The sequence below is a fragment of the Prunus dulcis genome, chromosome 1, assembly GCF_902201215.1.
Source record: "Prunus dulcis chromosome 1, ALMONDv2, whole genome shotgun sequence".
NCBI lineage: Eukaryota > Viridiplantae > Streptophyta > Magnoliopsida > Rosales > Rosaceae > Prunus > Prunus dulcis.
The window spans coordinates 10700105-10711358 of NC_047650.1; the positions used below are offsets into that span (position 1 = coordinate 10700105).

At 36.7% G+C, this 11254-nt stretch overlaps 2 protein-coding genes across 2 annotated transcripts; both read right to left on the bottom strand.

Annotated features, from left to right (window-relative positions):
- Positions 1-284: 284 nt before the first annotated feature.
- On the bottom strand, positions 285-3614 carry LOC117615891 (UDP-glucuronic acid decarboxylase 4-like). Its single transcript, XM_034345065.1, has 7 exons — positions 2802-3614; positions 2203-2350; positions 1690-1769; positions 1537-1620; positions 1365-1439; positions 1043-1135; positions 285-783 (listed from the first exon to the last, which is right to left on the bottom strand). Exons 1-7 carry the CDS (start codon positions 3462-3464, stop codon positions 559-561), a joined length of 1368 nt encoding a protein of 455 aa, XP_034200956.1. The 5' UTR covers positions 3465-3614; the 3' UTR covers positions 285-558.
- A 1234-nt stretch (positions 3615-4848) lies between these two features.
- Positions 4849-10214, bottom strand: LOC117616066 (protein pleiotropic regulatory locus 1-like). The gene is made up of 17 exons (XM_034345265.1): positions 9848-10214; positions 9721-9745; positions 9501-9618; positions 9253-9322; positions 8875-8937; positions 8138-8219; positions 7715-7807; positions 7385-7448; positions 7191-7276; positions 6991-7092; positions 6758-6841; positions 6093-6153; positions 5937-6003; positions 5738-5815; positions 5524-5588; positions 5345-5422; positions 4849-5237 (listed from the first exon to the last, which is right to left on the bottom strand). The coding sequence occupies exons 1-17, from the start codon at positions 9979-9981 to the stop codon at positions 5065-5067; spliced, it is 1443 nt and encodes a 480-aa protein (XP_034201156.1). The 5' UTR covers positions 9982-10214; the 3' UTR covers positions 4849-5064.
- Between the last annotated feature and the right edge of the window lie 1040 nt (positions 10215-11254).

Sequence of the window (11254 nt, forward strand, 5' to 3'; positions counted from 1 at the left end):
TCAATGAACTATGAGTTGGCCTGATTACCTCAAAAGGATACGTAGGCAACTTGGTTTTCGTTCCAAGTGCAACTACAAAACCAAACAAACACATTTTTTCTCATTACGTTCCTTTGTAATTTTAATCAAAGGTGTTCCATTTTAATTCATTACAAGAGTTGTAGTTAAGAGATTATAGGTCGGACTTAAAATAATAAAACCCTATTATTTGAATACAGGTGAAATTGTGTGGGAGATTTTTGTTTACATTTTCCCTCAACACAAGGAATGTGCATACATGATGCTAGAAGCTTAATATTTTTTTCAATAACAAAAAATTTATAGTATATGGAAAATTTGAAGAAGTACAAAATAAATTATCACTATACTATTCTGAGAATAATCTTCCGTTGGCAAATCCCACATGCCAAATTTTATTCCTATAAGGAGTAACCAAGAAACATCACAGATATAAAGCTAACAATCAGAATTTCAATTTTTATTCTAACTTTATTTTTCACATCTATTTCTCTTTCTTCTTCTTTTTTCCTACTTTTCCTCATCAACAGTACGTGAAAATCAAGCGAAGGTTGTAGAGCCTCCTTCATTGTCTCTTGGGTCACCAAATATACGGTGTCTAAAGTCGGCGACCATAAGAGGGAGGCCCTTGCGGAGGGACACATTAGGCTCCCACCCGAGAAGCTCCTTAGCCTTTGAAATGTCTGGCTTCCTTTTATGTGGGTCGTCTTCTGTGTTGGGCCTGAACTCGATCTTTGCATTTGGATCTATAGTGTCTTGTACAACCTGCAGAAACCAGGGTCCAAATTTACATCACTGCACTTCCACTTAACACCTGTCGTAATGATAAACGGCTCGTCTCACCGTGACCTTCTCTTGAATATTCACAGTTAGGTAGCTTCATTCATTTGTGTCTTTCGTATTGTGAAATAGAAGCAAAAAAAAGAAAGGGGAAAATGGCAAGAATTTGAACAGAAATGTGTACCATTTTGAGTATTGTTTGTTTGTTTGCAATTTGCACAGTACATGAGTTTAGTTAATTTACCTGAGCAAGTTCTAGCATGGTGAATTCACCAGGGTTGCCAAGATTGAAGGGGCCCACATGATTTCCTTCCATCAGCCGCATTAGACCCTCAACCTAACACATGTGCAATAATGCACAACACAAATTGTTCAAACCCTAAATTTCATGAAAATTCTTTGAACCAATACAAATGATACACTATTATAAGCATTTTGAATGGTTTTTGCCACATATGCAGAAAGCATCTTCCTTTTTCAGAATGATTTACAATTTAATGCAGAAGAAATTGTTTCACCATAACTTTACTTTGCCCATGATCAGGACAAAAAGAGGAGAAATGTACCAAGTCAGAAACGTATTGGAAACTTCTGGTTTGCTTGCCATCACCGTAAACTGTCAATGGCTCCTTCCTTAGCGCCTGTGTAGTTCATAGACGCATAAAATTTTGTAGGAAAATCAAAATGAATTCATGCTTTTTTTTTTTTCTTTTTTTTTTGTTTGACAAAAAGGCACACCTGAGCTACGAAATTGCTAACAACACGACCATCATCGATGCACATACGTGGTCCATAAGTATTGAAAATCCGAGCAATTCTCACCTGCAAGATGTTATGTACATTAGACCCATGAAACCAAGGCAATAAGACAGAGAAAAATAAAAAAGTTACCTCAATGCCAAGGCCTCTATGGTAATCCATGGTGAGAGTCTCTGCTGTGCGTTTTCCCTCATCGTAACAGCTCCTTACTCCTGCCAAATGCCAACACAACCATGTCAAAAGAGAATTGCAAATTTACAATCATAGCCTAAAACACTTGTTTTGAAATAATCAAGTTTTGAACCATGTAGAGAGAACATATTTTTCAGTCCGGCCGCATTGCATTGATAAGTCTCCTTTTCATGATGAGAAATGTGATCAAATATTGCTCGTCTCACCGTTACAAAGAGATACAAATTAACAATATAATTAGTAAATAAGGTGAAATTGATTCTAACTAGAACTAGAACTGTTATTATAGAAAATTATCTAATTATGTTCATATCATTTCGATATGTTGTCGACAGTGTCTATACTTTTACACTATCTTGATTTGCTACTGTAATAGTGTTGTTTGAGATCATTGCTACAATAAATAATGAGGAGAGAGAGAGAGAGAGAGAGAGAGGTTTGGGAGTGACTCACCGATGGGGTTGACATTGCCCCAGTAGGACTCAGCCTGAGGGTGCTGCAAAGGGTCACCATACACCTCACTGGTGCTTGTGAGCAAGAAGCGTGCACCCACTCTTTTTGCCAGTCCCAGCATGTTCAATGTGCCCACCACATTGGTCTTGTGAACCCCAAGCTCACACAACAAATCAAGGACCCCAACCCAAAACAAAAATATCACTTTAACCACAACATATATATATATATATATATATATATATATATATATCAAACACGAATTTAACTATTTTGTTTAAGTTTTGTGCAACTTTTTTCTCTCTCTTTCTAACATCCTATCATTCAATATTCAACTGAAAATTTTGATAAATTACAAATTTTCTTATTACATACTTTTGTATGAAATAAATCTTATCTTTACTTGGTAATGAAATTAAATATTTTTTAATTTTAAACTGAACTTTTTCCTTGTATTTGCGCAAACTAATAAATTTATAATTTGAAGAGTTTCATGCATGCACATAAAACAATGAGTTACTTTAATTTTGATTTCCATTAAGCAAAAAAAAAATATATATATATATATATAAATACAAATAATTTAATAAAAAGGATATGATGGTCTTGACCGGATTGAACTTGTAATGAACAGGGGAGGCAGGGCAAGCGAGGTGATAGATCTGGTCAACCTCCAACAGAATCGGCTCAACGACGTCGTGTCGAATGAGCTCGAACTTGGGGTTCCCAAAGTGGTGCACCAGGTTCTCCTTCCTCCCCGTAAAGAAATTATCCAGTACGATCACGCTGTCCCCTCTCGCGATCAGACGGTCCACGAGGTGGCTCCCCACGAACCCGGCCCCACCGGTCACCACAATCCTCTGGTTCTTCTTCTTCAGACCCAGCGGCACCTTCCCACCTGCGCTCATCACAGACCCAAACCCAACACCCCGGGCCTCGTAGAGCACCCTCCGGGTCGGGTTGGCTGGGAGGTCGAGACCCGACTCGGATTCGAAACCCGGGTCGTGGGTCGTCGCCAGTTCCGGGTTTGATAAGGGGAAGCTGCTGAAGAAGAGGGTGGCTATGGCGATGCCAATGAGGACGAAGAGGAGGCGCTGCTCGCGAAGCAAATAGCGAATTGGGTTTGTATGGGGAGGCCTGCAATTGTTTTGAGGATCAAAATCAATGGTGGGTTGTGATGATTGGTCGGGTTGTTCATCTTGCTGATGAGATTGGGTTGTGTGGGTTCTGTGAACTAAGGACTTGTTATCGGAGCTGATCATAATTTCAAGTTGGGTTTTGTGAGTGGTTCAGATTTTGTTGGGAAAGTTATGGTTTTGATCGAAATGGAGGTAGCTAGCTTGGATTGAAACAGATGGAAAATGGAAAAAGGTGGGCAGCATGGGATGGGAGAGAGAGAGAGAGAGAGAGAGAGAGAGAGAGAGAGAGGGAGAGATGGAGGTTGGGTGTGTGTTGAGTGATATGTGGGTGGGGAGAGCAGTTTTTTGGGTCGAAGTGGTCGGTACATGGGGACTTTCATGCATGAAATTTTGCCATATAATCGTTCTAAGGCGCGTGCTTTGTGCGTGCATCTCTCTGGGTTTTAGGTCGCTTTTTAGGCAATATGCCAATGGGAGAGAGAGAGAGAGAGAGAGAGAGAGAGGGAGTTGCTTGCTTACTTTTGGCACCAGACTTAAGATGATTACAGTTATGGCAAGGCAGTTATGGCAAGGTAACTAAAACGTAAATATTGTTTTGTTTGGTAAGTACTTAAATTTAATTTGACTGGTTTTTTTGGTTTCCTCCCCAATCCCTATGCTATAGAATTCATGCTCCTACAGACAGACAGCTGTCTTGATTTCTTTTAACTTGGTCAAAATTCACGCAAAGATATATATCATCATTCATCAAACGACATTCACAGAGCACCACGTGGCAGATGAATGAAGTGCTAACTGTGCCCCTCGGGACTAAATAGTGCGCGTGTGTGTGTCTAACCTCACATCAAGGAAAGAATGTAGCGTTGCCACATGGTGCAGTTTTTTTTTTTTTTTTTTTTTTTTTTTTTAATAAATAAAAAAAATTTTAAATTTTAAATTTTTTAAATTTAAATTTAAATTTATTTATTTATAAAATTTATTTTTAATAAGGATATTATCTATTGAGATAGACGATAATCTATTAAACTCACATAAACTAAACGAATGCTAAAACTCGAATCCAGAACCTTGCTTGATGAGTCCTTTGCATCTATTTAAAGGAAGGAAAGAATGTAAAAGACGAATGTGAAATTGAAACAAGTGCAAAAATAGTAGAAGTTGAGGTTTTGGGCTTTGAGTAGAAAGAAAAAGAACAGATTTGCAAATGAGCTTCTTAAGGCAGATGCCATTTGCTGATTGAACTCTTCCCCGAGATTTATGCAATACAGAGTGCATTGGGTATGGAAACAGAGTTAGATAACACTGCATCGCAAGCGAAGGCAAATCCTGTGTTGGCTGTCGCTTAACACGCGGGGCAGTCTACAAATTAAAGATTTAATCCCCTCCCTGTTAGTTAAAAAAGCCGAGGATGGACGCAAAGGGGATTTTGAATCTTTTTCCCTTGAAAAAAAGAAGAAGAAATTTTACTATGAAAAAAACAAAATTTTATAGTGCTTGACAAAAATTCTTTCCGAATCTAATTCAGGCACACATGTTCGAAATATATTTAACTGGGAGCAGTAAATAATACATCAAAATTTGTATAGTTCCTATCTCATAGCAACAAGCAGCACAACAGTAAAGCCTTCACCAAAACAGTAGATAGTGAATCACTTGTGAAATAATATTACACATTTTGATATTACATGTCACAAAAGAGAGCAACAGCAAAGGAGGATTGACACTAGAACCGTCGAATATCTTTAGGCGGCCTGAAGTTGAGGGGATGAGTTTCTGGAGTGGCATTTTCGTCTTGTTTCCACATTTTGATCGTCTTATCAGCTTCGCAACTAACCAGCCTTGTACCAGTGACATCGTAGGAAAGAGCATATATAGCAGCTTCACTATCCAGTGAGCCTGTAATAAAGCATCTCTAGGTGTTAGCCCCTCTCCATGCTTCAGTAAACCGTAAAAGTAGGGAAGAAAACATAAAATGGTAAAAAGGCACAACACAGTGGACATACCAGGCTGTACAATTGTTTGGGATTGCTGAAAATTATGACCACTCTTCCAATCCCAAAACCAGACACTCCCATTGTCACCTTCAATAAAACAAATTGGGGAAAGGTTTGAGTTACCAAGTTTTATGAAACAAAAAAAAGGAATCAAAAAGTGTCCTAGCTGATATGTTAAAAATCCATACCTCCAGTGGCCATAACTCCATCCTCATTGACAGCCATTGCGTTAATTATGGTTTTCTGCTGAGAGCTGCTCAAAGACAACAAATAATTTAGGAACATTGTTATTAATGAAACTCACTAGAGAACTAATATAATTTATAAGAAAAAACAATACTCAACCTAAATACTGTTGAGTTATCAGAAAATTGAAAAAATTAAGTTTATTAAAATACTCACAGCATGTTGTGTAAAAATTCGCCTTTTGGAAGGTTGAACTTCTTAATGTTGTCAGCTGATGCAGATGCAAAACAATTTCTGGACAACCAAACACAATTAGAAACGACATCAAATCATACAATTTAAGGGTGTGTAATAATCTACACTAGCAAGATAATTCAATGCACATGAAGTAACAAGTACATGTACTGGTACATACTCTTTAGGATGTTGTGCCATTGCACGCACAGATTTCTTATGGTGTGTGAGGGTTGACATTGTTTTCCCTGCAAGGAATGTAAATTGATACTTAAAAAATACTTTTAAAGAGGGATTACCGAAACTGAGTTGCAATTAGTTAAAGAACATAAATTACCATATCGTAGGTCCCAGAACTTGATGGTTGAGTCATGAGAGCCAGTAATAACTTGTGGATCCTGGAAATATGAGGCAACAAAATATAAGAACTATTGCCTATTTTAACCATATAAAGAGCACTGGATGAAAATAAAATAAAAAACATAAGATTGCATCCAAAAATAGATATCTAACTTTTGAAAAAAAAAACAACAAAAAGATAAATAAAAATTCATAGTTGTACTTGTAGTTTTAGCATAAAAGTAGAAATTCAAAGTGCCAGTAAATTCAATTCTCTGCAACTTGTTTATTAGCTGTGCTTTAGGGAAGAAATGAGAGCCAAGGATTACAGGATTCAAAACTTTTATAAAGAATGATGTAACAGTGAAGGCTACCTAACACAACATAATAAAATTCTCAGGGCATGGCAAGAAATTGTTAACAGTTGCATTTGATGCCACATATGAGGAGAGCAAAAATTCAGCCCAACATTCAATAAGAAAAAACTCTGAATCCCAATCATCTATAGATAACAGCAGCAAAAATATAAGTTACTATTACGATGATGACACCAGCAAGAATAAAGTAATTATTCTGAACTGTTTGAATTTATGTATGCATGGATACTCTGCAATACAATCAGAAAATCACAAGGAAAATTGAACGAGTAAGGGTTTTTCATACTGTTGGTCGAGTAAAAACTGAGCAAACTGTGTTATCATGTCCCGACAATGCATGAACTTGCATCTTGCTTCGAATATCCCAAACCTGAAATTTTATTGCACCATAACATAGGTATCATTACCACAATGCCACTCTGATACAAATTACAATAATGACTTTGCTCAATCCCTAAAAGTACTTCATCCATTAAAATATGCAGGAAATGAACTTTACTAATAAGACAAAGTACATACCCTGCATACAGAATCACGTCCCCCAGTAAGTAAAACATCAAGAGTGGGATGAAGGGCCAAGCAGTAAACACCACTTAGATGACCATGATATGAACGGATAACCTACACAAAAAATTATGTTGTAACAATCAGTATTCCTTAGAGAACAGCTAGAATGAAGCTCTGAGAAAAAAAAAAGTTGGTTTAATAGAAGTTCCAACCTTGTTCTGTTCAAGGTCCCAGCATTTAACTAGTTTGTCATCACCAGCAGAAAACATATAGGTATGCCTGCTGCTAACAGCAAGTCCTGCAAAAAACCAATTATTGTTACCAACACACCCAACACAGTCATTAACCACAGCATGGATAACCAAAAGCATGCAATCCCACCAGCAATAATTCAAGAGAAACGAACCTCGTATTTGTTCAATATGTCCAGTCAGTGAAAGCTGTAATGTTCCAGTTCCTACATCCCATATCTGACCAACGAAAAGCAGAACAAACACAACCCAACATAATTTTACAATAAAAACCCAAAAAATGCTCCTTCAGAAATTTTCGTTTAAGTATCAGAAAAAGAAGACCAAAAAAAAAACAAATGGCAATTGATGTTAACTTCTAGAGAAGAGAAAACATTGCAGGAAAGGGGGAATAGAAAAACTTGAGTTTCTCTGACAGCATAACAATAACACATGAACCAACTCGGTTAGGCCAACCTGGACAAATGAAGCATAAAGTTCAATACCTTGATTGTACGATCTGCTGAGCCAGTGCAAAACCATTTATTACTTGGATCAAAGGCAATAGATCTTACCCATCCCAAGTGGCCACTAATGACCTGCATAATCAAATGGAACAATGGCTTATAAACAACAGTATGCATAATCTTTTTCTTTCTTCTCATATGCAACATTAGCATAATAGTACGTGAAAACAACTCTACATGAAAACAACTCAAAAAGATGCAGGCCAATCTTATCAACTCGTTAGACACGAAAATGCAGAACCAAGGGCAACAAAAATATAAACTAGCACTCATATAACATGAAGTACTGCATTCCTAATAACATTCATCTAATAAGAATCTCCAAGTTACTCAGACAATAAAAGCCCTAGCACTTTTCTTGCTGCACCTAACCGTGTAAGATTAAGAACACATTGTTCGTACCCTGTAGATCTTCCAAGGAGCATGCCAAACAGGACGTGGCCATCTGCTAGGAATTCTTTCCATTAAAGCTGATGTTGAATACCTAGAGAAGAGAAAAGCGACAGTTAAAGAAAAAATGGGCTGCATTTTCCATAATAGTATTATCAAGATTAGAGAAAATGAAATGAAAGATGGTATAGAGCATCAGCCAGCTTGTAATGTTTAGGATCTTCAGTTTTCATAAAATATCCCATTTAAAAAAAAAAAACCTAATAAAAACTTCAATCTAAAACACTTTGGAAGCACATAATATGATGCCAACTAATACAGTCCTAACCCAGCATAATGCATGCAGATGCTGAAAAATGGCCACGACATGCCTAAATTTCAGGTAGTAGAAAGTAAACTGATGAAAAAAGTATTCAACTGTATCAAAGGGATTCAAACCAATGTAATGCAGATCTACATTGAAACATCAAAATTACCATAACCATATCTAACTCTTTGAACATTTTGACTGGTATTCTACATTGCCAAGAACATCCCTAGGGTGATTTTTATCTAACGTTGCAGATATTTCTCCCTTCACCAACTCCAAGCAGCCCAAGAATTGCATAATACACTGCTTAGGCCAAGTACTGAGCTATTAAACATGTACTGCAGTCCGGAATGAAAACAAAAACTGAAGGCAAATCGCTTGTTTAAGTCATGCATTCTAAGTGCATAAAACAACTCAGAGAAGAACAAAAAGCTCAAACCTTTCAGATGACCCTGGAGCAGAAACAGCTAGAGTGCCTCTACCTGAAATGCCAACATCATTCCTGGAAATAAACAAGGACATGATTATCACAGTTCACTCCACAATCAAAAGTGTCCTCAGTAGAATAAATCATCAAAACCTATTTACATTCCAGCAACATTAGAAACATAGAAACTTTCAAATTCCACAAATCACTCATATAATTCTCATATATGATTTAGATATTTAGCCCAATCACTTTGAACAAGAGAAGTGGAAAACTATAGTACATGAATATGCAAATATCTTGTGAAGGAGGACAAGTCAAAATATCTGAAACATTGAGAGATTAAATAAAGGCATAAGAAACCATTAATACACCAACAAGACTACTTACGGTGCCCTTGGTGCAGATGGACCAACAACCAACGCATTTTGAGCTCCTTCCGTACTTGAGTCCCTAGAATCTTCACGACGCACATGATATCAAGCAACAATTTTAGCAAATTACAATGTCAATATAGAATACCCAAATAAATGCAATTTCCCCAAAACAATAAGCTGAATAATCCCTACTTGTAGTTACAACTTACAAGCAACTGCTTACAAATATCATTTTGAAATTTTAATCAGAACAAAGAATACCTGGAAGGGCAAGAGCACTGGAAGGCCCTTGAGGACCGCGACCCGGTGCACTGGACTCAGCCCGGCGGGACGGTTTTTGACTAGCCGTGGGTTCAATTCCTCCATACTCCACGCTTATCTAATAATTCAACCAAATTTTTTATTATAATGCAATATTATTCAACTCAATAATTTCACAGCTTCTAAATCAGAAACGAATTAACAAAATTAAGACACTAACCTTGTGGCTTGTACGAATTCTTTTACTGAAAAAAAAAACAAAACAAAACAAAGTATGCAAGAATTAACATTACAAATTTGTCAACAGGCAAATAAGAAGAGATAGAAATCAAAGCAAATGGCGGTACCTTTCGGGGTCAGGAGGGGCGAGTTCACCATGGGCAGGAGAGAAGAGATCGCGAGCTCGCTTGAGGGATTTGAGACTGAGCTTTTTCAGCGACTGTGGCTCCACTGGCTCCATCTCTAAGGTCGGCCCAGGCATCGTCTTCTATATTCAGGCAATGCGGTCTAGGGTTTAAGGCCAGTCGCTTCTCACTCCGAGCCCTAGTTGGAGGAGGGGGAAGCGTGAGAGAGAACAAGAAAGTCCTAGTCGAGAGGCTAAGGGCCTGCCTATTTTAGGAGACGGCGCGTTTTGTATATTTGGTCATCCGGCCGGGCTGCCCCGCCAAAGACAAGCTAATGTTAGTCGGTTCAATATGCTAACTTTAGTAGGAAAATCTAATCTAATTTTCAATAATTTTTTTGGTTGAAAATTAATATGTAATATATATATAAAGCAAAAGGTGAAGAATGATGAAACATTTAAAATATTAGAATATCTCTTCAGTTAATGCAAATATTAATAATTAAAATTATTAATTAAATTAAAATAATATGATAAATTAACACTTTTTCATATTAAAAATTTCTAAAATAAAAAATAAAGGGCTTTCTTGGCTTTCTTTTATTAACTTGTTTTTAATTTTATAGATAGGTGCTTGGTTTAGGGCTTTTTTTTTGGGGGGGTTGTGGGGGGGTTGTTTGTTATAAGAAAGGGAAATAAAGCTTCTATTCTAAAGCCCAAAGAGAGTAAAGAATAGAAACCAAGAAACCAAGAGAACATGAGGAAATCAAAACTTTTACATTGCATGACTTACCTAGGCAAATAGACGAAGGTAAAAATATGATGAGTTTCAAAAAGGCGAACATGCCATTTTTCTTCTTTTCCGCGGACAATTCTAGAAACCAAAATCTCTAATAGGCAGATCACAATAAAATGTACTAGTCTTGAAAACACACAAAATATGAACAGATAGATTATACTAGTTTTATATACCCTGAAGTATTGCATGATATGTTGCGATAAATAAAAATAGTTCATGCTTGTTGAATATGTAGGAGTTCAACAGAACTTTGAATGCTACTTTTTATTTATTTATTTATTTGGTGATAGGTTTTACAGCCTTGTAACTCAAGTGATTAAGAGCATTTATCTATTCATCCGAGATCTTAAGTTTTATTCTCCTCTTTCAATATCACTTATTAGAAAAATAGAATCAAAGATATTGGTAATTTAGATGCGATACTGGAGTGAACTAAATATGTTTTCTCTGTGGAACAATAAAGTGTAATAACTATTTATGGAGGCAGTTTTGTTATGGAATACTTTAGAGGAATTCTTTACCAACCTACACATCTGGTGCTAATGTGAGAAGGTAAAATGTCACTTTTTTTCTTCAAAACAAAAACCAAAAGTCAAGTGGGATTTTAATTGA